Source organism: Melospiza georgiana, chromosome 2 (assembly GCF_028018845.1).
Source record: "Melospiza georgiana isolate bMelGeo1 chromosome 2, bMelGeo1.pri, whole genome shotgun sequence".
Classification (NCBI taxonomy): Eukaryota; Metazoa; Chordata; class Aves; order Passeriformes; family Passerellidae; genus Melospiza; species Melospiza georgiana.
Window position 1 is genome coordinate 62,450,860 of NC_080431.1, and position 27,180 is coordinate 62,478,039.

General features: G+C 41.1%; 1 protein-coding gene across 6 annotated transcripts in view; it reads left to right on the forward strand.

The window, feature by feature from the left end:
* SPATA13 (spermatogenesis associated 13) overlaps window positions 1–26,145 on the forward strand; it is a 168,827-nt gene extending 142,682 nt beyond the window's left edge. For 5 of the 6 annotated variants that reach the window (XM_058045053.1, XM_058045051.1, XM_058045056.1 and 2 more), the window contains 9 exons: window positions 8,397–8,533; window positions 9,105–9,284; window positions 10,368–10,553; window positions 12,631–12,810; window positions 13,440–13,672; window positions 16,058–16,187; window positions 16,721–17,093; window positions 20,812–20,886; window positions 22,115–26,145. In XM_058045053.1, coding sequence (XP_057901036.1) covers window positions 8,397–8,533; window positions 9,105–9,284; window positions 10,368–10,553; window positions 12,631–12,810; window positions 13,440–13,672; window positions 16,058–16,187; window positions 16,721–17,093; window positions 20,812–20,886; window positions 22,115–22,296 — 1,676 coding nt within the window. In that variant the 3' untranslated portion in view covers window positions 22,297–26,145. Of the gene's footprint in view, window positions 1–5,858; window positions 5,996–8,396; window positions 8,534–9,104; window positions 9,285–10,367; window positions 10,554–12,630; window positions 12,811–13,439; window positions 13,673–16,057; window positions 16,188–16,720; window positions 17,094–20,811; window positions 20,887–22,114 lie in introns of those variants that run through there. The other variant, XM_058045057.1, reaches the window with a different exon arrangement.
* The last annotated feature ends 1,035 nt before the right edge of the window (window positions 26,146–27,180 follow it).

A 27,180-nucleotide genomic window follows, 5' to 3' on the forward strand; every position in this document is an offset into this window, starting at 1 on the left:
TAGTCATATACTTGCCTAAAGTCAAGAGATTATGAAGGAAGTAAGTTCTAATATGCTTGAGTTCATACCTGAACCCTAGCCACACCACACATGTATTTTTAATTTTTTGTTTGCCATGCATTCAGCTTTACTTAAATAGGCAAGCCTTAAATCAGTAAGTGGCTTGCTGATGAGTGTAGTCCAACCAGAACTCTGGTACATGAGGGACAGGTTCTTGGCAAAAATTGCCTTTTTTGGAAGCACTGTGCTTTAACAGGCTCGCTGATATGTCCTGTGTAATTTTGCTGTAATTGTTTACTCTTAGCATGGAATGCTATCTGGAGATAATAAAAATAGTCTATTAACTAGTCTAGATGTAGTGGAACATTTCTTCACAGGTGGGTCCAGAACAACCTGGGTTAACACCATTTGTTTTCCTTCTGGCAAGATTTGTAAATAAAAGCAAAATTCTCACTTTGTGTCTTTCACTGTTAATAGTGAACAAAACACTGTTGGGAACCTTCACCCTGAAGCTTCTTGATCAAGGCTTCCCATGACTGAAGTAGGAACCTTAACAAATAGCATTTTCAATGTCTATTAAAATTATGTGTATGCTTACAAGTCAGTACTTGGCTTCTATGGTTCTTAGCTAAGTTTTAGCTGCAGTGATGTCCAAATTCTACCAAAAATGCTTTAACTACATATTAGTTTACGTAAGAATGTGTTAAAACTGAATTCTCCTGTTTTAAATAGAACATGACAGTTTTTTTCAGGAGGCGCTCTTCAAGAAGCAGACTTGAGAATTTCTGACTATGGCAGTAAGAGGGACATACCCAATAAGATGAGCTCAGTTTGTTGGAACATGGTGTTGATAATGCCTAGGCTGTGGGTTTGATCCCCTTATGGGCCATTCACTTAAGGATTGGACTTGATGATCTTAGCAGGTGCCTTCCAACTCAGAATAGTCTGTGATTCTGAGATACACTATTGTGTGCTGGTTTAGACAGCTGGTTTAGAGAACTAAGCTCCAAATAAGCCACTCCCTTTCCCCCTGCCCCTTTCAGTAATGGAGGGACAATAAGGAGAAATTACAAGATAACAATTTACTAAAATTGCAATGACAACAGCATCATCAATAGCAAAAAGTATGCAAAAAGAGGATGCCCTACCCACAAAAAATGGCATTTAGCACTGTGAAAAAAACTCCAGATCTTCCTGAAGACATGGCCTGCTGTGGTCTCCACACAAAGGCAGTATAATTACTGTTCCTGCATGTGGGGCACGTGGTGTTTGGGACACAAAGGCGATATGTCAAAGAGAGCTTCTGCTGCTTAATGTTCTCCCTCACCGCAGTCGGCAAACAGCGAAGGAGTAGGGCAAGCAAACCCCTTGGAAGTGCGATCATCGCGTTGTGCCGCAGCACTGCCTCAGACCTCTGCTTTGCTGGTTCCATTCTGCAGAGCTGCCTCTGGCACTGATGCTGCTCCAGTTGGGCTCTTCTGGAGCTTGGGCTCTGTGTAGCTCAGCTGGGCTCGGCTCTGTGCCGCTGCCTCTCTCTGTTACTTTTTGTTCCCTTGGAGTGGCGTCTCAGAGCCATCATTGCTGTCCTTCAGCACCGTGTCTTAAAGCTGCAACCTGAAGGGATGGGGAGGGAGAGGGGCTGGATCCACTTGGCTGATCCCAGTACCTTCTCCCTGGAGAGATCCAGCAAAATGGCAAACTTTGGTTTCCAGTGTTCCGCTATTCCTGCCAAAACCACGCCCCCAGCAATGATGTGGGTGGTATGGAATAAACAGTGCTAAAAGCTCCACCCCCTCTTCTCTCAAACCAGGGCGATTATATATACTCCAGTTGTGTTTTCCTTGAATTTATATTGTAGTAAAATATTGGGAACTACTTTAAAACCTATGTCTGGAGTGTGTTCTGCTGTATGCTTCTTAGTACACTTAATGATCCAGATCAGGCACTGAAATAAATTAGATGTCGAATGCTGTGACTCTTGCTGAGATTCTGTGGTGTCTCAGTCCCTGATTCCAGAAGGACCACTCACAGAATAACAGGTCTTCCATAATGTAGTTTGTGAAAAAAGAGGCTCTTTTATTATCACAGAGCAGGAATTATTTTTTCTATTTTTAGTTGTCCTTTCCAGTTGATGTTTGGAAACCACATGAAATGATATTAGTTACCTAGACTACTGCCTGAGAGCAATATCTCTCCAGGTATTTAAGTTTTGAATAACCAGTCTCCTGAACTTGAGCATCAGGATGACAAATACACAAACTAAGATTGCTGCCACTTTTCAGGACAATTAAGCCAAAGCAACCTTGATTATGTTAGATGTGACTTTTATGAGACCTTACAATAAGCATAGAAGTGGAGCAGGAAAAGTCTCTGAAATCAAAACTCTGAAGGCAAGTGTGGAATATCATGGACTTCACAGTTTGAAAGCAGTTGCAAAAAATCTGTTTGGTAGCTCCAGAAGAAAATACTAAAGTGACTAGTGTCACAAATTCTGATCTCTTTCCTTTTTTCTCTTAAATCACAAGGCACTTCCTTGTCTTTGAACATGTGAGAGTTTTTTGTTTGGTCATGCACAGTGAAATTTGATAGCACAAAAGCCCTTTATTATAGAAAGTAATTCTAAACTCAAGCACTGAAAACCAGTGGTATCTTATTTTAGTTACTTGCTAAAGCCTAATAAATTACTTGCTTTCTTCTTATAGCAATGGCAGATAAAAGTGGAGATATAAAATTTTAGAAAAATAGATGGTACAAGACAGTAAATCATCATCTGTAGGAAAGAGAGTAAGAATCAGACAACACACAGGAAACTGCCCTTGAGACTTGCATTGCTACTCTTGTGCTTGAAGGGTTACAGGTTTTAAATTACATTAAACAGGTTGTCTATTTGTCACTACAGAGTAATTTTTATAAGCATCTGAAAAACTAACCCGGTTTTTTTTTGCATATTTTTGGGTGGGACTAGAATTTGGGCTGTGTGGAGCACAGCTTGGGAATGACTCAGGAGAATGGTTGGTTTTCTTAAAGAGAGAGCTGATGAGTGGAATCAGATGTTCAGTGTCTGCACAAATGATGTGGCAAGGGAGGTATAAAATGAAATGGTAATTCTTGCTGGTGTGCTGAATTATTCACAGTAGTAGAAGTGAGACATGAGGCACTGCTCTGGCTTCAGGTGTTGGTAAAGCCAAGGTAATGCATGTGGAGGAGGAAGAGAGCCTGATGTGCTTACAGAAGGATAGACTTTGAGCTGGATATTGCCATTCAGGAAAAGACCTTGCAATCTTAACAGACATTTACAGAGTCACTGCAGTGCATAGTAACAGTCAAAACAGTAAATAAAAGAGCAGGAGTTTGTAGGAAATGAATAGAGAACAAAACAGAAGGCCCAATTGTGCCACTGGTGTGTGTGGGGGCCATCTCCCCGTTCCTTTCCATCCCAAAAGGCATTTTTTACAGGGGACAATATAGAGAAAAGCAGAAGGACAAGAAAATCGACTCAGTGTGTGTCTCTGGGAGGAGTGATTAATGTGGCTTGGGCTCTGGAACATGGAAAAAAGGACAATAGGAGAATAAAAGTCTGTTTGGCACAGGCAAAATGAACAGATAATAGTTATTGTTTCCAATAATTTAAGAACTAAAGGGCACCAAATGAAATCACCAGAGAGCAAGCTCAAAATAAAAGATAGTTTTCGCAGTCTGTAAAATTAAACTATAAAAGTAATTGCTACACATTGTATTTCACATCCCAACAGTTTAAAAAAATCAGAAAGTGGTTTGAAAAATCCAGTTCATTAAACACAAGGATATAATTTCTGCCCCAGGAGGGATCTGACTGATCTGGAAGATAACTGGAATTTAGAAAAGTACATCAGAAAAATGCCATCACACGCCTCATCTATTTTTATGTTCCTCCCTGGCTGCTGTCAGAGAAGTGGTTGGGGGTGACCTGTGGTCTGGCTCAGGATGGAGGGTTCTATGATACCAGGGTGTTTCTAGAACTGAATTTTCTTGAGGTGGATAAACTAGCTTTTAGTATTTTAGTAAGTGCTACCCGCAGCCTTTTCAGAGTGCCCTGCACAGTGGCTAAGCTAGCTCAGCATGCATTTGGGCAAGGTCACTGTGGACTGCCACTTCAAAGGACAGCCCGTGCCTCCTCCTGTCCCTGGCTGATCTACAAGGAAATGAAGCCACCACCACCTCGCCCCAAATGAGTACTTTTATGGTGGTTCAGTTTGCCAGATGTGCCCATGCAGAGGAGGGAGGGCAAGCCCCCCTCCATCTGAGCAGCATCCCACATTGGCATTAGGTTAGTCATTGGGCAAAAGCACACAGCCTGTTCCTTTCTGCAAAAATCAGACCAAAAGAGTTTTGAGTTGTTTTTCAGAGGTTGTTTTTATAGTGTCTTGTAAAAGAGCTGTGTGGGGTTTGATCTGGTTTTCCTTTGGCAGCTGAACTGTCTTTCCCCGATGGGAAGGGGTTTGACATGGCAAAGAACTTGTGATCTGGCTGATTAAAGGTGTGAAATTTTCACTTGCAAGTCCCGGAATCATGAGCACTTCAGTGTCACCACTGTCACTTTTGTTTGCCAGCTTGCTTTTTTTTTAATGGTTTATGCCAAGAAAAATGCTGTGTGTGAAGATCTTATGTAGTAGCTTGTTTTTATTGTGCTATCCAACTAGAGTCCTTGCAGCAAGAAATAATAGGGAAGTTTGAGAGATTTAGAAGATGATTTCTGTCAGTCTTCTGTGGAGTGCAGCACAAATAGGATTTTTGCAGAAAGACAGCATTAATATTTCAGGGTGATGTTTGGCCTTTCCTTCTATGTCTGAGGCAGCGGTGGGGAAAACCATGTGATTTTAGTGGGTGTTGAGAAGTTGCTGTATGCAGAAATGCCTCCAGAGTTTTGTGAACACATCCCTGGAGGAGGCAGTCCCCAGTTACAGGACAGGCTCAGCTGAGCAACAGTTTTCAGCTAAAGAAGAAGCCAATAAGTTTTTGGGGCTTCCCAAACTGTAGGCATAGCTCTGTGTACAGACATAGGTTGCAGCAGGCTTTGCACTCTCCAGACGGGAACAGCTCCTGCCTTTGCTTCCAGTGCATGGCCTGATCCAGCTTCAGTGAGGGAGGACACAGATGTGGGGTGAATGCTGGCCCATGGTGAATGAATGAGGTTGTGCTCTGGCTGGGTCAGACCCAGAGAAAGATGGATGGTTTCAGTTCCTTCCTGCTTCATTCCCTATTTCATAGAGCAGCTGAATGAAGTTTGTAGTTTCAGTGAGAAAATGTCTCCCCCCCTCTCTGTTTCCCTGGGAGCAGTCTGCTGCAGCCTTAACACTTGTGTTGCTTGTGCTCTAAAAAATGTTACAGCATTTGCCTGTGAAGCAAGAGAAATTGTGCAAAAAATACCTTAATTGTTTACTTCTTCTGGAATTTTAACTGGTATAGTATGACAAAGATAGACCGATACTCTGAACAGTGTTGTAATACAAGGAACTCCCAATTCCTATCCAAATAGTCTCTCCCTCTGGATTGCAGTCATTTGAATATAGATTGAAATCGCGTTTAGCTGCTTTAATGAAAAACAAACGCACTCCCTGGCTCGCCGTGTTCGGATGTTCAGGCTCTGTGGGAGCGGTCTGGGCGGCTGCAGGCGCAGCGCGGCCAGGGCCAGGCAGCCGGGTTTTTGTTTCTTTTCTGGAACTTCCTCCCTAAGGGCACCCCATGATGTCAGAGAGCCGGGAGCTCGCGGCAGCCAGGCTGAGCGGCTGAGTGCGCTGCTGGCAGTTCCCAGCCGGGCTCGGCCTCGGAGGCACTGCCGGGAGCCGGAGGCAGCTGACAGCCTGTTCTCTGAGCTGTGCGCAGCTCAGAGCCTCTTGTGAGCCTCCAGCAGCCCTCCCTGTAGGACTGAGCAGCATCACCTGTTAGAGGGCTGACGGCAGCATGGTAGCCAGGGGGGCAATGGCACGATTCTGGAGTCTGGAGAGCCTTCAGATGGGTACGTGTGAGTAGAACATGCTCGCTCTTGCTTTTTTCATGGTGTTTTTTGATTGAACTGGTAAACAGTGGCAGTCGGGGGGCCTGATCCTGATGACACTTACTCTGTGTCATCCATGGGAACTGCAGTACCGGTGAAAAGCTGCTAGAAGATCAGCGTCAATTCCAGGCTGTCTTAAGTTTTTTGCATCCCATTGGTGCAACTGGGAAAGCACACCCCTCCCTCTGTATTTCTGTCTGTATACAATAGAGGAAAAGATGCAGAATTCAAGATTTCACTTGATTCTACCCAACAAAGTTAATGTAAGCTTGTTGATTTGGTACAAAGTAACAAGCAGCTTTCTGTCCCAAAATTGTAGTTCTTTTTTGTCTGGAGTCAGATGAATTAGGTTATTTTGTAGTTCTTTTTTGTCTGGAGTCAAATGAATTAGGTTATTTTGATATGCCATTATTGCTGGAACAACCCCACAGGCAGTACGGATAGTGCAGTGGAAATGTGGAAAGGATCACTGGGATAAATTCTTTGGATGTTGCTTTGTAAGATAAAAATTGATTTAATGAAATATTTATTTGCAGATCTTTTAATAAAGCATTTTCGGTAAATTTTGTAAGATGTGTTTTAAAAGTTCATAAGTGCTCAGATTAATGAGTTTGTATGGGAGAAAAAGTCTTGATTTTTCTAAATAGGGGTTCTGCATCCTTCTTGCTTAAGCAGATGATACTGTTAATGTGAATGTCTATTTAAAATGCTAGGGAGTAGAACAGAATAGCCATGTGCTGTTGTATCAAGACTATGCCATATTTTTCCATTTTTAATGGAAAAAAAAATTGCAAGTTTTTAATTGAATCTGTGTGGTGATCTGCTTTGATCTCTCTGGCAAATTAATGCTCAGATGAGTGAAGATGCTGGTGATGGAATGTGTGCCCTGAGGAGGGGGTTGCAATATTTCTCCTGATAAGGTAAATAGCAGATGGCAGCAGGTTGCCTGGTGGTAGTAGGTGCATGGAGTAAAGCCAGGAGTTGTCTCCTTGCAGCTCTTACTCATCCAGAGCTCAGCAGACAGGCAGTGCCCAGGTCTGAAGCAGAGTAGAGAAGAGGCAGTGTCAGGATCCTGCTGCTTAGCCTTGCTGCTTGTTGGAATTGGCAGGTTCAATAATTCTGCTTAAATGTCCCTTCCCAGGCACTCAGAAGTAAGAGCTGCTTTGTTGACTGTGTGGCAACTTACCTGGGAGATGCTAACCTTTTACAAAGAAGTTCAGGGCTAGCAACCTATTCTGAATTTGACTTTTTACTTTTAAATGTGTTTTTGAGCATTGTATGATCTTCAGACTCTAGTTCACAGCTTGGGCTTGCCATAAGAATAAATCTTTAGGACTAAATTAACAAGGACCAGAGAGTGCACTCAAGTATGGGGCCACTGGTCGTGAATGCTTCTTGATCCCGGGTGCTGTGAACATGACATGCAGCTTTCAGAGGCAAACCCACTTGGACAGGGTCCAGCACTGAGCAGTGTGGGTGTCAGTCAGTCAGTCAGTCAGTCAGTCAGACATGTTCCTGAGGTCAGCCCCCATTTCTCTTCCTCTGCCAGTGGTGATCACCAAAAGAATCTGTCACCCAGTGGTGTACCCCAAAGGAGTTTTATAGTTTTATACAGTAAGAGTGTTTCTTATGTGGCTGTGTAATAAGAGGAAACCCATTTTAGTCCTGACCTCTCTTTCCATACAAAGCTGCCTCCTTGGTCAGAAAATGTACAATTGTCAAACCAAGAAACTGTTGTGATTTGGAAAAATGGGAACCATTTTTTTGTAGGGCCATTCCACTGTGCCATCTGGGCTCCATGTCCCCTTGAGCCTTGCTGCTGGCAGAGCCTCCCCAGTTCGTGGGAGAGGTGGCAGCAGCCAGCACAGAGCTGGGGCTGCACACAGGCTGCCCACTCCTCCCATGGGTGGGTGGGCACAGAACCATTGGGTCCTTGTGTCCCTGCAGGGGATGTGACAGCGTGAGGGCACCCAGCCTGAGGGTGACAGTATCCCCCCCACCACTGCTGGGGACTGCTGGGGCTCTCACATCTGCTGCCTGGGAAATGGCATCAGAGGCTTTCCTTCTGATACTGGCCATTTAAGGTTTCCTCTGATAACAAATAAGTAAGGAATTGTTGTAGTTCTGGGTTTTTTGTGTACAAAAGTTTAATCAGCTGCTAAATGTGAAATTCTAAAAATGAGTAAAACGTATTTAATGACGGAAAGGTGGTTTTCCTGAGAGCTCTGCTACCCTCCACTCCTGCTGTTATTGTTTCATTCATGACAACAAAGGCAATTTCTCAGCAATTCCTCTTTCATTGTTGTCTTTCTTTGAATCATAAAAATGATGAAGCAAACAGCTGTTGCACTTTTGTTTTTAGTTGCTGCAGATGGTGGGACTGAATCTTCAGCCTTAGTGGATGACAATGGCAGTGAGGAAGATTACAGCTATGAGGAGCTCTGCCAAGCTGCTCCCAGGTACCTGCAGCCCGGAGGGGAACAGCTAGCAATTAATGAGGTAATGTCCAGGGCTTTGCATTGCTGGAATGATGACACAGGGAGGGCAGGAACAGGGGTGGGGGATGTGGAGGGATGTTTTCCATAGTCTGAGATTTCATAGTCATAAAAAATCCAATGGCAGTAGCTAGTTTCTTTGGGAGGGACTTTTGTTTGCTCAGTGGTAAATACCTTTTTGTGGGTAAAACTTTGTTTTGTACACTCTTTTACTAGCATTATTATGATTATTACAGTTTTTCAGTAAATTGTGTTTCCTTCTATAACTTCTCCTAGTGTTTCCAGGAAGGGAGTGGGGGAAGGGGGACAGTTTGAGTGGGTTTAATTTTCCCTTTGGGTTTTAAACCATCACAGACTGTAACTGTTACCCTATATAATCCTACTCTGGAGCAGGATTGTAATTGTTTTCACGAATGAGAATATGCATAGATTTCTGAAAATCTGAAATTTTAGTTTTATCCTGTAACAGGAGTAATAGTAGGCAATCTAGTGACCTATATTGATATCTTTGTAGTTTATAAACACTTCATAGTTTATCTCCCGTCCTTTGCAATCTCGTTTTCTTCCTATCTTAGCTGATAAGCGATGGCACCGTCGTCTATGCAGAGGCTCTCTGGGACCATGTCACTATGGATGATCAAGAGCTGGGCTTCAAAGCTGGGGATGTCATTAGAGTTCTAGAAGCTTCCAACAAAGACTGGTGGTGGGGAAGAAATGAGGACAAGGAGGCCTGGTTTCCAGCTAGCTTTGTCAGGGTGAGTAACTCTTTTGCTTCTTGCTTTTGCACCATTGCAAGATTCCTAGCAGAGTGCAACAGTTGTCCTGGCATTACATTTCATACCTGATCCTCATCATGTTTACAGCTGAACCTCAGTGACATAACCCCTAACCTAAGGAGTTCACAAGGAAAAAGGCAGTAGAGAATCACACCCTAAGGTCCCTTAGCTTCCCTGACAACTTTTACTCTGTCTTCTTCATTTGGTCCCTTTGTAACCAAAGGACTTTCTCAAACAGAGGTTACAAGAGCAGAAAGCTCAACCAGAAAGTCATCAGTGTATACAGAAAGGACACAACAGTTCTCATAAGGGCAGGGGAGAGCTATGCTGCAGGGATTTCTTGGTAAAATAGGGTTTAATTTATTATCAAGGGCTTAATTTATTATCAAGGACATTGTGTAGAAATCTGGTTCACAGTCTGAACTTCACAGTCAGAACTCACCTAGATTAATACCAGTGTAACTCTCAGATAGTAAAAATTGAAATATGTTTTAGAAAATAATTTGAACTGCCTTTTGATAACCTGTAGTGAAACTTGGACTGCACTGCATGAAGTACTACATACACAAAGTGCAGCAGGTGGTTGCTCCCGTTCCCTTTCCTAGATCTCTAGGCAACCTGGGCAATCAGAGAGAAGTCAGAAAAGGAGGTGCTGCTGTGTACACCATACAGATGGGGCACAGGGAAACTATTTAAAACTGGTTGAGTGTCTGCTTTTGTAATTTTTACCCCATGCTAACTTGGCCAAACACATTAACTATTGGGTATGGGTAAGGGTCAGAAATAAGCTTAACTCTGAAAACAACATGGACAGTATAATGGTCTCTCTCAGATACTGTGAGTAGAAGTCATGTATTTAACCAGGCAGAAATCCCAAGCCTTTATTTGAATATGCAGTGAGTACAATGAGATAAATCCTGTTGTGAAGCCCCCTCTATAAGATAAGAATGAGAACATGTCTGTAGCCACTCTTCTCTTAGGTATAAGAAGTTTATAACAGTTTTACCACACATTGTAAAACTTTCTGCTTCACTCTAATTGCTTTGTTTGTTCTGGCTGCAGCTGCGAGTTAATCAGGAAGAAGTGCCAGAAAATTGTAGTAATATCCAGGACGAAGAACAAGATTCAGATACTAGCAAGCATCGCCAGAAAATAGCTGAAAACAGGGATCAGATGAGAACCAACGTTATACAGGAAATTATGAAAACAGAACGAGTCTATATCAAGCATCTCAAGGACATCTGTGAGGTATGTGCTTTAACCTGAGGACGTCCTACTGACCTAATGAGAACTAATCATATAAGTTGAGAACCACAGTGGTTTCTTATTTCAAAATACTCCCAATTGCGCTTCTGACGCCGTCAGTCCAATTCTTCGTTTCCTCTTACGACTTTCCTCTCTGATGACTGCCATGAGCCATTGCTTCCTTTCTTTTAAAAAACTTCCATTTTTGACAGCAAAAAAGTGCCTCTCTGACTGCTATTTCTATAATAAATGAGAGAAGGAAGTCCAGTTTATTTAGAGCTTTTTGCCGCTGTATAGAGAACTTTGGGTAACTGTAGTAAAGTAATTTGCAGTTCAGTGACAAAACTTCTTGTAAGTAACTTGGAAAGAGTATTTGCTAAATGGTTTATCCCCCCGTTTTCTCAAGCGAGGAGGTTTTTACTGGATGCCTATGAGTTATGAAGAAATCTAAATATGTTTTAGATCTGCCTTGCTTGTTTGAACCATAAAATGAGGGTGGTATTCTGCTTTTTTTCTCAATATTTGTTGGAGGCTCACACTTGGGCAAGAAGCTTCTTAATACTTTTCACTGAAGTTTGCCTCTTCTGACGTGAGTTATGATGCATTTGACCTGTGTTTGACTTGTCTTTGAGGTTTGCATCTGGAATGGTGCTAAGCAACCTACAAAAATATTCTTAGTAGCCTTAGTTTGCTAGGTCTGTCCTTATATTTGTCATGCTGTCATCCTTTAGTCCACCACTTACCATTAGATCATTTAATTCACAGCAAAGTAGACAAGGCAGGGGTAGGTTTTTATTTGTTCTTTTTTTTTTTTTTCCTTTCCATTTTTAGATCAGGCCCTTTTCTTGAAGAGAGAAAAAAGGGAGAGAAAGGACAAAAATTGGTTACCAGCTGCCTAATTTTAAAACATTAAATGTAAATTTTGTTATTTATATTCATTATTTACTTAAGCTAGTAATATTGATTGTGTGCATGAAAGACCAGGGAAGAATTTGTACACTCTGCTATGCTGCTGCCATGGCTAGCTGAGTCCTAGGACATGACTCTCATATTGTACTGACCTGTTAAGTCTTAGGCAAATATTAATTAATTAATTTTCTCTAATACGTATATCCTATACCTGGTTTTTAATATCTGGCAAGCCTCTGAGTTTAGTACAAGAGAGCAAGCATATATTTTCCAAGAAGAGAAGCAATGGGCCACGCTTAACATGTGGGGTAGAGATAGTCTGCTGTCCTCTGAGTGAATCTGTAGGGTAGTGCACGTAGCACATAAGGCTGAAAATACACTCAAGTAAGACTAAGCCAGAAAAGCTACACAGATAGTAACCCAAATTTGCAAGCTCAGCCCTTGTATGAATCACTCAAGCTGGTTGTAGCCAGGATCATGAAGCTAAAGTATACCCATAAAACATGTCTTACATTCAAGAAGTGTCTGCAGTCCACATTACAGGAGCCGCACAGGAATTAGCTTTCCCTGTTGGTGCAATAGGAAATGCGGTAGCTGGCTTGCAGCGTAGCCACTGCACAGCTCTCAGAGCAGATGGCTGTGGAGGAGACAGGAATATTCCTAACAGTGCCAGCAACAGTCAGTGTTACTTCCTGGTAAACCTCACCAGAGCAACTGCAAGGCTGTTTCAGCTGTCTGCTCCCAAGGCTGTTTGCGGGAGGCCTGCCTGCCAGCAGCCAAATGGAGGAGCCTGGCAGATAGCCCCTATCCCATCAGTTAACCTTTGCGCTCCCTGAGCCCTGGTGCTGTAACTGCTGTGAGACTGTGAGCACAGCAGCTCTTCCTGGGGGCTCAGTCTCTGCAGTGCATTCTCAACAGGGAGATGCAGGTGAGTTTTACACTTGGGAGGTTCCCTGCTTCACTTGGGGTACCCTGAGACAGGGGCTGGATGCCAGGAATCCACATCTGAACATCTCAGATGCAAATCTGAACTTCTGCTTCTGAGTGTGTGTGTCTAGAAAACCACTCCCTTGGCTGGAGACCGTGGGGGCCTTGGCAGCTCAAATGATTTTGTTCAGGTAGGACCTGTCTCACATCCTTGGACTAAGGAGTGTTTCTTATTTCATTCCAGGGTTACATTCGGCAGTGTCGCAAACATACAGGAATGTTCACCACAGCTCAGCTAAGCACCATTTTTGGAAATATTGAAGATATTTACAAGTTCCAAAGGAAGTTTCTGAAGGATCTTGAGAAACAGTACAACAAAGAAGAACCTCATCTAAGTGAAATAGGGTCATGTTTTCTTCAACATGTAGGTTAAAAAAGTTGATTTTATTTATGAAATTACCAAAATATGATAATAAAAAGCCAAGTTACCATACTAGGAGGGGATTTTACTAACAAGCGCTTCTTAAATAATAAATTGGCAGCATTTTAGAAGGTAAACTAACTTGGAATTAATTATACATTTGTTTTAGATTTCTCCTCATCTTTAGCAATCATGTTATTTTATAAACAGTTTTAAGTTTCTTTGTTGAAACTCTAATGATCACAGATGGGCTGGATTGTTTGCAGTGATCTCATATTCAGCAAGCAGAAACTTCATACAGACATTAAGAAAGGTAGGTAACGGGGAGATAGGCTGTGAGTTCTTGATAGAGACTTGTAAGCCTATAGCTGTCTTCCCCAAAGAAAAATACTTCTTAAAGTGAGTTTGATTATCCTGACTCAAGAAGAGACCTTTATTTCTGTGTTCTGACAAAGAAGGGTACATGGTTTTGACAGCTGCAAAGTAGATTTCTGCATACTTTCAAGGCTGATCAGCCTGGAAGCAATATAGAAAATGGATTACCTAATCTAATTATATATAACAGATATTACAAAAATTGCTTTTCTCCTTTATAGACAAAGTAAAGTTGTACCTTTTTTTTTCTTTAACAGCAAGAAGGCTTTGCTATTTATTCAGAGTATTGTAACAACCATCCCAGTGCCTGCATTGAACTCTCCAGACTGATGAAGCAGGGCAAATACCGCCACTTCTTCGAGGCCTGTCGCTTGCTTCAGCAGATGATTGACATTGCCATTGATGGTTTTCTTCTTACACCTGTTCAGAAAATCTGCAAATACCCTCTGCAGCTTGCAGAATTGCTCAAATACACCACTCAGGAGCACAGGTGAGAGAATGAACATAACAAATTCTGTAACAGTAGTAACACCTAATTACTCAGGTTTTCTGGGTGACACAACACTGAAGGTTTTGAGATCAGGAACAAAACTGCCATGGGCCATGATAAACAGGGCTTTTTGGAACCATCACAGTCAGTCACCAAAACAGTATCTGAAAGTGCAGCACAGGGGACTGAGAGGATGCATGACATAATGAGGAATAAGTCAGAGAGGCAGAAGGAGAAGGAGATGGTGTGTAAACAGGATGCAGGGAGAAATGTGTTATTCAGAGTGAAAAAAAAAGGCCAGAAATCAAGGAGACAGAAATCTGAAGAGGGGAAGACTCACAAAAGTTGTGAATGTAAGAAAAAGTGAAGAGTGCCTTAGAAAATAACTACAACCTGAATAAGTTTGGAGGTAATTTGTTTTAGAAACTTAGTAGTAATAAACATTACCTTAGTTTGCAATAAAGTCCAGACACTAGATTTTCAGCTGGCATAAATAAAAATTGAAGTTGCAGATAGCCTTTCTGGTATACCCCTGCACTGATTCAATCTTTGACTAAATTAAGATTTTATCTGTAAGTGTCTTTTTATCTTGTATAATTGCAAGAAAGTATTCCATTGTGACCCCTGTGCTCAAAGTCCAAATGAAGCCTGAGGCAATGTTTCCTTGGCCAAAGTCAGTACTTTAACCTTGAGAAAACTCCCCTTGGAGACCACTGGATTTTTGCCAGAGGCAAAATATGAGGTCTGTGAAGCACTGACCTTTAGATGTGAAATGCCTCTATTCAGTTCTGTGACTACCTGGGAAGTGCTGCAATAAGAATTACTAACTAGAGTTTCTCTTTCACTGCTACTAATTTTAGAAAAGTTATTCTGTGAGCTATTAAGCCTGCAGATAAAGTGACAGCAAGGTCTCACCACCTTCCTCCCGCAGTACCTATTTTCCTCTTGGGTGACACAGCACCCAGAGATGCCTTCAAGCACAGAGAGGTGGCCACTGTGCAGAGATGCTCAAAAACAGGCAGATCTACACCCACATGGAGCCTTAGGAAAGCTCCACCCAGCTGGGGGTTTTGGGTAGCATTTTGTTTTCGTAAAAAATTTGAAGTTCCAATATGCACAGCCTGCTGTGAAGGCCACAAGTTGTGTAGCAAGTGTGGAATAAATACCAACAAAGAAAAAAGGAACTGAGATAAGGAAGGGCAAGTGTAGCAGTATGGATATCATGGTCACCCTGTGGAACATCTCCCTAGCGTTAGTAGGATCCTGTTATTGTTAATCTCACTTTCTGTATTCAGTGTGGCAGAATAGAGTTCCCACAGATGTAAATAAAGAGAGGAGAGAATGCACACATTCAGAATGGAAGCGCATCCATCAGCAGCAGCCAATGAAAACTGGAACTGAGACAGAAGCAGATAACAAGGACAGCAAGGCTAATGCCTTGGCAGGATTTATTTCTGGTTCGTGCTGTTTTCTGTGTCTGGCTCCCTTTTCTGCAAGAGGCATTCTGATAAAAGAGGAAAAGCAGCTGCTCTGCTGGGATTCCTTTAGCAAGAAATATGTCTCTTCCGTTCTCCCTCTTCTGAGAGACTTCATTTGATGAAGGTGAAGGAGAGATGGATGCTATTCAGAGGGAAAAAAAAGCCTGCCTGCAAACTTGGGGAGATTCATACACATGCTGAGAGCTTAGGAAAGGAGGGGAGCAGAGCATTGCAAGAAGGACAGGAGGACTGGCCTGGGTTAATTGCATTAGTCCTGAAGCAGGAAGAGGCAGGTGACCATCATGGCTTTCACACATTTGTCCTGTAGAAACAGGATGCTTTCTTCATATTGTCTCCTTTAATTCCTCTCTCTTGTACTTGGGTTCCTCTCATGCTCTGTGGGATTGATTTTGGTTTTTTTTCCTGTCCACCTAGCATTCCCCATTTGTGTTCATTGACCCAGTCATTGGGAACAAGAAGGAGAAAATACAGTTGTTAAACATGGTCAAAAGACTGCCCTTCCCAAAAAGTCCCACTAAAATCTTGCTAAAAGACACAGTCCTTAGGTGAAATACAGCTGTCACTGAGCTCAGTGGGAGTTCTGCCATTGTTTTCAGTAGAGACAGTGTTGCAGTTCATTAATTGATCACTTCTGCCTCCTTGCACCAATCTAGTAATTTGCTCCTAGACAAGCCCAGCAGTACAGCAGCACTGAATTGTGCAGGCTACTGTGTGGGGTTTGGGATAGCAGGAATCAGGTTCCTCTTTTATAAGTACCTGAGAGTAGCTGGATAAGGGGGTAATGTGGGCTAATACTGCAGGCACTGTGGTTGCAAAATTTCCATGGTTTGTGATTGCATCATGTCCATTGTATAAGTGATCCTTGAAATGTGCTTACATTTCCCAGTGATTATAGCAACATAAAAGCTGCATATGAGGCCATGAAGAACGTGGCATGCCTGATCAACGAGCGAAAACGGAGGCTAGAAAGCATAGACAAGATTGCCCGTTGGCAAGTCTCTATCGTAGACTGGGAGGTGAGTGACAGCCTGTGCCTTTCCTGGGCAAAGGTACTGTGTACAATACCTGATGTCCCCTGCAGGAGTCCTTCTGCGTACGTGCTTGTTTATGGTGCCTACTTTTCAAGTGGTCATTGCTCAGTTAAAAGTCCAATTGCTTCATTTACAATGTTTCTGTTACTGATTAACCTTGTTTATAGTTCAGGAAGAGCAGTATGTAACATGGACACTTGCCATTGAGATGAGGTGACAAAATGGAGCTTTTAAAAAAAATGAATCTCATTTGGAAGTCTGGTAGTTCTGTCAGAATGGGAACCTGTTTCACTGACTTAAATGTTTCCCTCTGTTTATGCAGGACCACATTGATTGAATTTACCTCTGTGATATTATTTACTTTGTATGACATTTTCAAATCTAATAATAAAAATACAAGAAAAGTGAGTGAACTTAAGATTTGATTATATAGTGAGACTGGTTAGACACACACTGAGATCTTAAAATATTATTTACTTACTACATATCTCTCTATCTCTATATACCTGTCTTCCTAGGGACCAGATGTGTTAGCCAGAAGCTCAGAACTGATCCACTCAGGAGAACTGACCAAAATATCAAAACAAGGCAAAAGCCAGCAGAGGACTTTCTTCCTTTTTGACCATCAGCTTGTGTTCTGTAAGAAGGACTTGCTGAGAAGGGACATTTTGTATTACAAGGATCGTATTGACATGGATGAGACAGAAATTGTGGACACCGAAGATGGCAGAGACAAAGATTTTAACATCAATGTCAAGAATGCTTTTAAAATAATAAACAGAACAACAGAGGAGGTTCATTTGTTCTGTGCAAAAAAACAGGAGGATAAAAAGAGATGGATGGAGGCGTGTGAAAATGAAAGGAGAAGAGTTCGAGAAGACAAGGAAATGGGTGGGTGAAACAATTTCTAAACAGCGGTTAAAACAAACTTGCTTTTGCAGTTCTTTGTTTTGTACAGATGTGCACTCTGTCTTCTTGAGCTGGTGTCCATTTCTTGCCTGACCTGATGTTTAGCTGTGTAAGTGAAGCCTATTCAGGTGTGTTTGACCTGTCACTGTGGGCCAAAGGTCCAGGACAGATAGCATCATCCATGTGATTCTGGTGCTTGATGGAGCAGAATGAGAGATGAGATATGACAAGATGCAAGTCACAAAAACCAATCAATATTAAAATTCCATCTAGAATCCTAGCACTTTTGTATGAACAATTGGTCAAAAATATCTGTCCATAAAGGATGCTTTTTTACAAAGCCAAGTGGCAATAATTGTAGATTTATACTGTCTGTGTGATGTAGTAGCACCTCCTGTGTCCAGGAGGCCCATGCAGTTGTATGGTGCCATTAACTACAGACCCACCAATAGCACCACTGGGCAGTGAGTTGCACTGGCACATTTTTCTGGCACTGGCCAGAGAAATGATGCCAAACTTTGAGTGAGCAGGAATAAAGGTAGTAAATCCTAGGACCAGTTTTAGACCTGCAGCCTATGGGACACTCCAAGGACGGTGTGTCTTCTGTGTCAATGTATAGTTAGGATTGCTTTTTTGGTTTTGTATCATTTCATGTGTCCTTTAAGATCAGTGACAAAAGCTCCAGCAAAATTTAATTGGCAAAACATATACAAAGAAAGCAGCAACAGTAATTTTAAAAAAAAGAAAACTCTTTTTAGTGTTTCTAAAAAGTCATGTTACTGCAGCTGAATGTTGGCTGCATGAGAACGTCTCCTTTTCAATGAAATTCTTGAGGCTAAGGCTTTGGATTGACGTCAGGTTAACACTGGAAGTGCAGTGAAGTGGATTAAAACTTAAACAAGATGCCAAACCTTATATTCCACGGTCATGTAAAACACATGGTCAGAATAATAGGAAGACAGGAATAACCATTGCATTACAAATGTAACCCTTTTGATCCTAGTTGCTTTCTCTTGATACTGTTGTAAGTATGACAAAAATAAGGCCTCTTCCATGTGTATTTAAGATAGTCCATAAGCAGAAGAAAATATTAAAAGTTTGCCAGTTGATTATCAATTCAAAATCAGTTTTAACCCTTCCACATTGCACCAACTGTTGCAATTAATCCCAGTCATCTTGAATCTAGACTAAACAATGAAGGAGCCACAGCTAAACTTCCCTCAGACTTTGGAAACCTGACCCTTCTCCAGTTCTGAATATCACAGTGTGACATTGCAGTCAGCGTTGGTGGGCACAGTGCTGATGGCTTTTGTGCCTTGCTCTATGTGGAGCTTGCTCTGTCACCTTGTGCTCATGGGGATATGAGGTAGCTGCCTTCCCTAATTCACCTAAACAGAACTCTAAAACAGTGGGTATTGTAAAAGGGTGAAGGTGATCAGAGGGTAATAGAGCAATGCTGAGGATCTGATCATAATTGTCCACACAGTCCCTCTTACAACAAAGTTACAGAACAACTCCACTCCAGTATACAATGAGAACCATAATTCAGTGACATGGAAGGATGCTACTGAGTAAAACACAGCTCCTGCACTTTTGTGAGCAAGACGGAGGTAAAGAAGATAAAAACTGAACTAAGATGAAGCATTCTTGAGCTCTGCACTGCTTCCTGGATGGTTACCTTATGGAGCACTGGGAGAGTATGTTGAGCAAGTTAGATGCTGTCTGTCAGGAAGCTCCTGAGGCTCTGCCCTGGGCAACCACAGGTCTGTCTTGGTGTTACCATTCCTCCTAAGTGACACTGCTGCAGAAATCCCCCAAGCATGAGGAAACTGCAAAGGTGTAGCAGCTACAGCCCTAAACTATTTATTCTGCTGGGACCTCATGAAAATCAACATGATATTTAGAAGAGTGACCATCCAACACTGATGTGGTGGTGGCACTGACAGTGAGATTTGTCATAAAAGCACTAACCCTTGTTTTGGGGCTGGGTCACAAATTCCCGTGGTTGCTGAGTGTAAGAACTGCACAAGGAGGGTCCATTGTGCTTGATGCTCTTCAGGCACGGTGCAATAGAGTGGGGGAAAAAAGCCCAGTTAAAAGAGAAATTGTATGTTTGATAATGGCACATGCAGTCTTCTCTGCCCATGTAACATCCAGCTGTCTGTAAAGTTGTTTTTCAAGTGTTGCAACTCACTATTCCAACATTCCTGTTTGGGCCAGGTACGATGAACCAGAGGAAAGATAGTTGAGTTGAAATAGCTAATGTCCATCTGGTCTTGTGAGCCACAGTGGCTTGGATCTTTTCTCCATTAACCAGAAGACTGCTTCTTTTCTAAAATTTCTTCTTTCTTTGGCATAATTAAACATTTCCTTCAGCCAAAACGAATGGAAAAATGCCACTATTCTCAACCTCAGGTTTAAATTTGTCTTGTTGATTTTGTAAGCTATCTTGCTGGGCTAAACATAAAGCCTCTAATCTAACCACTCAGAGAACAAATAATACTCTTTCAATTCAGAACTGCAAATGGCATTTTACTTCTATTTTCAAAGACACTTTGGTGTGAGTCATTGTCTCCCAAACCATATCTAGCTTTTCTTAGCTTTTATGAATATATGAGAGAAAAGACCACAGCCAGAAAATCCTTCTCCAAACCACTAATAGTAACCCTAAGAGAGTGGTCTGATCTCTCTTGATGAAATTGCTTTCATTTTTAAAAATCTGTTTCCTTCTTTCTATAAAGGAAAAAAAAAAACCCTTGCAGGATAAAATAAACTACTGCTACCCAAAAAATTATGGATGTTTTAAGTTAATAGGCTGATCTGCATTAACTTGTTCATAAGTTCAGGATAAAAAAGGGAGTTTTAAAAATATAGAGAAGTGAGGGAAGATGCAAAATGGAACTGAAGCAGACACTTCATTCAGCCTCTGTGCTCTTTCTGTGCATATGTGTGAAATGAGTGCAGCCTTACGCACAGCATGAAATGTGCACCCTGTTGTCACCTTGTGCAAATGTGACATTTGCATGTATCTCAACTGTGTTGTGCACAGGGGGAGGAAACTGGAGTGCCTCTACCTGGGCTCCAGGCAGCACCAGTCTCTGGTGCCACCTTGTAGCAGATGTCTGTCATCTCTGTACCCCAGCTCAGCCATACACCTGTCACGTGGTAGTAAATAGCATAGGGTTGCCCATGTGCTTCATGTGAGTTACACAAGTATGTATGAGAAACCCGAGTGAGGGATCCAGCCCCACAATGATGCAGCCAAAACCACATCACAGCCTGCTCCAGCATCTGCCAGATTTTGTAATACTTTCCTCTGAGTGAAGGGAAAGATACCCAAATTTGTACTAGGAGTGACTCCAATCTGTTTCCCAGGTTAGCTCAGAGTGAGTGAAAAACAAAAAGATTCTGCAATTGTGATCTATTACTTGATGACTTATAGATTTCAAAAATTTTATTTTATATCCTTTTTTTTTAATCTCTTGTTATCTGGATTTATCTGTCATTATCCCAGTGGAAAACCCTCTTTAAGTTCATATGACAATATAAAACATACTTCTAAAAACTTCAGGTGTATTGCTACTAAGATTTACTAAAAATTGCTTAAGATACAGTTTACTTATTTATTTTAATTTAATGCAATCAAGTATTAGATACAGTAATTATGTACTAGTGCCCTAATTTACACTTTGATGTGCAGGTATGGAAATCTCAGAAAACCAGAAGAAACAAGCCATGCAGAATGCCCGTAAGTCAAGGCAAGGAAAAATTAAAGGTGGGTGTTGAGAATTGCATTACCTTTGCTGTGTTCCATTGATCTTTTCATTAGGAAATAGCACAGTCTGGCTGTGGCTGAGTTCTTCAGTCTTTTAAAAACATTTTTTGTGGCTTACATGGAGTCAAATAATTGCCATCAACCTGTATTTTAATATTAAATTCCAATATCTCTCTAAACTGTCTACTAAATCAGCTCCCTGAGCTTTTTCAAACAGACAAGTCAGTATTCTGTATGTTAAAGAAGAAACTCAAGAGGTAAGGCAAAGTGTTTATTTTTAAGGTTGTGATGATTTGGATGCACAGGTTAAATTATAAATTAGTGCTACAATTCCTTCCTTTGCTTTTACTCAAAGACCTTGTTCTTCTTTACCAATTCTGTGTCTTGTTTAAAATGTCCTAAAGTTCTTTTTGCAAGCCACATTGTTATATTATTTACAATAACAGTCAAAATGGCTTCTTCTGGCATCCTTCTAGAAGGAAGGATGGAACAGAAGCTTTTTTGCCAGGAAATGGCTTTTTTATTCATTTCCTCTCTCAGAAAATAATCACAACACAAACAAATCACAACAGATTTTGTCCTTTTCCATCTTAAAGTCAAACTCAGCTAAATCTCTAGTGTGCTGAGAGAAAAGTGGAATAAGATTTAAGTCTGAGTTTAGGAGTGAAGGAGTTGATGTTAGGTTGTCATCTGTTCATTGGGATTAATGTTCTTAAAGCATTTTCTCTTAATCAATCAACAGGTACCCCTGGAACCTGTCTGGATTTTCAAGGGAGTGGCTAAAGTTTGTAATTAGGAGATTCTGTTCAGAATCCACAAAGCTCAAAGTCTTAAGAACATTAACCCAGAAAAATATATTTCAAATGGAAGGAACAATAGTCTTGTTGGTAGCAGTATTTTACCCAGCCTTACTCTGAGAGTGGACTGCAGTACCAGTATCTTCTGTTTGAAGTAATTCCTTTGAAATACAAGGATTTATTTGTGCAAACAGTATAGTCCAGCTGTGTGAAACTGCTGCTTGTTTTTGGTTATTCTGTTACATTATTTTTACTGGCATTGTTGTCTTCTTAAGCCAAATCAATGCACCAATTAAAAAGTCAAACATCAGAAAACCTGACCTTTAGTAGTTGTGCCATTCAAGATCATGGCAAAATTCATCTTGTCCCTTGGCTCTGTGCTTAAATTTCCCTGGCTGATTCAAGTGCTTTCTCCAACTGTTCTTCTGCAGGTGTGAGCTATAATGGGTGTCCTCTGCCTCCTCTACACCAAACCCTTCATCCCCTTCACCAGCGACACATCACCGTGCCTACCAGCGTTCCGCAGCAGCAGGTCTTTGCCCTGGCAGAACCCAAGCGGAAGCCATCCCTCTTCTGGCATACCTTCAACAAACTCACTCCCTTTAAAAAGTGAGAGGCCAAAGGACCCGGAAGGGCATCAGCACAGAGGGAGACTCACTCCAGAGAAGGACCTTGGAGACATGGTCAAGCTTACTTGAGCTCAGTGAATCTCCCATTTCAGAGGCAGAACCTTGGGTTCCCTTGAGCCAGGAATGCAGCCTTTGTGTTGGATAAGAAGTTTGTCAGGGCTGCTCTGAAGTCCATGTTGCCAAGTGTCAGCATTGCTGATGAAGAGCAGTCTCTCTTCTGACAAAGACAACTTGCTGTTACTCAGAAACAGCAGTATTTGATCTCTGTTTCTTAGTTATGTTGAAGTAGTGATGGAATTGTGTAGGTCATTGTAACATTTCATTTTTCTTAACCTTATATTGATGGCCAAATTTCAGATAGGGAGGAATTTTTCTATAGGGATGTATCAGCAAGGAGTCTTAGGAGAGTTTTCTCCTTCCTTCTGGAGCACTGAGCACAGATCACCCATTAAAATCAGGTGGAGCTATTGCATGTGATTTACCAGCTGGTGCAGAATTTAGTGGACCCTAATCCTTCCTGTCTTTTTTTATTACATTGCCAAATGGCAGGAGAACATCCCGCAAGGCCTTACCATATTCCAGATTGGAACAGGGAAATTTTATTCTGTCCTATAGAAACAGGAACAGAGTGTGAAATGGACTGTAAAGATATGTGCATTTATTGCACACAGGTGGAAACAAGAGGAGCCCAGGGCATCTCAGATTGATTCATTTCAGTCAGAGCAGATGCATGCATGTATGCTCTTCAGTGCAGAGCTTTCACATCGCTTTTTCACTCATTTCTTCACCTGGGAGACTCTTCTTTGTATTTCCAATATGTTTATTTCTCTGTGTAAAAAATACATTTTTATTTTCTCACGGAGATAATGTGAATGTACAAAATCAGAGTTGAGACAGTACATTGTGACTGCTGGCTATGTTACATAGATCTAAAGATTTTTATTCATATAGCTGGACTTAGAAAATTAATAAATTGTAATGTAAATATATGGAGGCGGTCTGGATCCATGCTTCTTGTACACATTCAATTGACAATGGGTTTTGACCAGTAACTTCTTCAAAAAGAAAGAGAAATCCTTACTGGAAGGGACAGAGAAATCATGTGGACCAGAGATGGATTTTTGTCTTGGTGTCATCAGTCCCCATTGGATGAGGAAGAACCTGACTTGATTAAGGTCAGTTCTGGCCAGCATATGCAATCCATGATTTGCATTGCTTCAATTCCTCTGTGGCATGAAATGGATCTGGGAGAATAACTTTTAAAAAGCCACCAGGAAGAGGATCTGATATTTGTAGCACTGATAGTTTCTGCTTGCTTGCTCTCATCAAGGACGACAAGACTGCTGGTAATATGGAAGGAAGTAAAGACTCAATATGATTCAGAACTGATTTGCTATGAATGTCTTTACAATACTTTATCCTATGCTGCTGATTAGGGGCATTACCTGATGATTAGGATAGATCCAAGGGTATTCTTTGACAGTGGGCACAATCAGCTTTGTCATGGATCTGTAATATATGAAAAATAAACAAGGGGCTAAATGCCAGGCATTTTAACAACAATGTAAAAAAGCCTTATTTTAAAGATGTATTTGTTCCTACTACTATTGTTACCTCCATATTTTTATTTACCATCAGTGTTGTGAAGCCCACTATTAACTAGGTTTTGTGATTTCATAACTTTGTGGCCACTTCTGCAAGGCTCAGGTTTGTGGTTTTGATTTTAAATTACATCTTTTTGACAACTTTACATTTCAAATGCCTTGTGTATATAGCTCAGCAATAAGGCAAAGTCTGGTATGCTCAGCCAAATTGTGCCCTGCATAGTAAATGTCATTGCTCGTGCTTTCCCATAGCAATGGGAGATGATGTAAACTAGTTAAGAACTGGAAGTGCACACTGACATTTGCAGTGATCCAGCTGAAAGAAAATGCACAGGGAAGTCAGTGAAAAAAGCTGCTTGTATATTTCTCTTGATGTTTAAGCCAGCCATTGCGGCTCAGATTTTTAAAAATAGATAATTCTAAATGCTCAGTTTAAACACAAGGAGCAGACTTCCAAATGCAGGCATGGATGCACACCCTTACCCTCAAATGAGTAAGCCTTTTGCATTTCTTACATACCCATTTTTGTGGGTACTTGCCACGTTCAGGCCTGTAAACCAATGAGATGCACGCACGGTGCAAGTGAAGATGATGTTTTTCATAATCACATTTTGAAAGACTTCTTCTAAGTGCAAAAAAAAAAAAGGCTGAAGTTGGATTGCAGTGCTCACCCAGAAACTTTGCTAGCTGGACCTGAAGACGTTATGAGATCCACACTTATATGTGTGTTTGCTGAAACCTACTTCCTTCCAGCGCTCAGTTCCGTGAGGTGCTGGGAAAAAAAGGTTTGGGGATCTTTCTTCTGACATGTCAGTGTCCATGAAGGCTCTTCACATGTATTAGTGCTGGTGCCTTAGCCCTAAAAATGAACAGAAATGTTTGCGTATGGTTTTGGATGCAATAGGTTTTTTCTCAAGAAGTGAATTTCAAAGAGATAAAAAGAAAATATTTCATGGTGCAGATTACTCAGGACAGTTTTACATATAGTACCCTTCATGTAGACATGGCTGTTTTGTAATGCTCTCTCTGTATTTCTTTGCAATATGACCTTGCAACAGATTAAAGATCAATATAGCAAGACAGGCCAAATTTATACTACACCATAGTCTTTTAAACAAATTATAGTAAAATGAAAACACGTATTATTCAACAATTAAGACAAATATTTACTTGGGAGTTAGCCTCACTTCAGAGTCTGTGGGAAGGAGTTGCAACTAAAATGTAGAAGTTTGAATTGTAGCAACTCTTGCCCTGATTCTCCTTCTCGTGACAAAACTTATATATAGATCTTCAGAAAGCTGTGATAGCAACATCTGTTCTTTTCCCCTTGCATGCTTTAAGTTACTGTAAAAAATTCTAGGGCAACAACTAAGAACATTTGTGCCTCATTTTGATAAAGCCCAGCCAGAGCCTTCCTGATGGCCTGCTGAGCAGATAACCTCCGACTTTTTGCATGAGATGCAGTAAAATATAATTGTCCTCAAATGTGTTCCCACTGAGTTAGGAAATGCCAAACCATAATTGCATCCAACTCAGAGCATTTGATGTATAAAATAATAAGATTGTTTTACAAGTGGCTCTTGCCATGCTAAATTTCACATTGAATTTTAGTGGTCAGTGTAAGAACTGAGTTCAAAGACAGACTTCTCAAATGTTCCACATTTTTGTTGTCTTTTGGAAATAATTATATCGCAATTTTGGAGCCAAAGGTCTTTAGCCATAACTAACACAGTACCTTTCTCTGACTGCCTTTCTGCTTTCTTTCTATATGTGTGGCATTTGTATGTAGCAGATGCCTTCTAAATGATCTCTAATTTAAAACTCTTTGTTGTAAATACTAGGAATAACTTGCATATATATTTTATTTTGGTAAGTGTTTTGTAACATTATACCTTCCATACATTGCTTTGTGCACCTCACCCTGTATGTGTGCTGTTACACATGTTGTAAATGAAGTGTCCTGGCTGCAGAGCAGAGGAATTGGCTGTTGACAGCTGAAGTACAATGTATAGGACAGCAGTAGCTTGATGTGCATTTCTTCTGGAGTAACTGCATTGCAAGGTTTATTTACTCTTTGAATGTTGTTTGTCAAATGAATCTATTTTCTGGAAATAAGTACAAACTTACATTCCTGTTATTTTTCTCTTACTGTACATGGTTGAATTAAATAATATACAAAACTGAATTCCTCATCTGTGTCCTATAAAACTTTATGTGCAGTTTTAAAAATGTTGTGTTTTTTTTTTTATTGTCTACAAAATTTCCTTCATGATGCAAAAATGTCATGTTTCTTCTAGTATTTTAAAGAGAAAAGTCATACCATGCTCTCTTGTTTTCCCAGTAACAGCTTCAGTACTTCCCAGCACAAGTTCATGTTAACAATGCCTAAGCCTGGTTCTGGTATTGAACTCTTCATTGTTCAGGCAAAGCCCGTGCTTGTTGCTGTCTCAGCCTGTGATTACCGTGCTTTGCCTTGTCCTGGCAGAGGCTTCACACAGTACCCCTTGCAATGGTGCAGGTAAGGAGGGTTTAATTTCATTTTCTTTGGAACAAAAGGAAACCCATTTAAAGGGGTTCACCCAAAAGGCATGTTCTGCACATGTGTGAACAGACTTACCTGTCTGCTTGATAGAGCAATGGGCAACACAGCTGGGGATTTGACTTCTCTGATTCAGGGAAATTTTGTGTCTTATTATTCTGATAGGGAAGAGGGCCACGTCTAAAAGGTGTGCCTGTGTTCTTCCTGCTCCAGGCTGTGTCAAAAATTGTGTTTTGCTGAGACACACCAGCTTTAACAAAATAACATACTTTGCTGAAATCTTTTCATCAGAAACGTTTTGATGAGTGCAACTGCTGGCACAATAGTTGGTTTGCTAATTCTTTACCCCTCTTTCCAACATCCGGACTCTTATATTTCTTGGTTAATCTCACAGCTGAGAGTTTCTGCCTCCCAAGATTGCTGCTGTGGTGGGATGTGTGCTGAGTGCCCCAACATTAAAGTGTAAGGCACAGTTTGAACACTTAGTGAGATAGATTGAATGACATAAAAACATACCCTAAGCAAACATTGGAGTAGGATGTAGCAATCAATAGGCTTTCTAAGGACCCTGTGGTTCAACTGGCCAGGGTGAGCTCATTTGTGCCTTTTATTTCATGCTTGGGCAGTCAGGCTAAATCCTCTAAATTGTTCTGTACTTTCAGCTTTTAAGTTCCTTGAGAGCTGATCTATCAGATGGAGCTTTTAGTTTGCACAGAAATAGCACT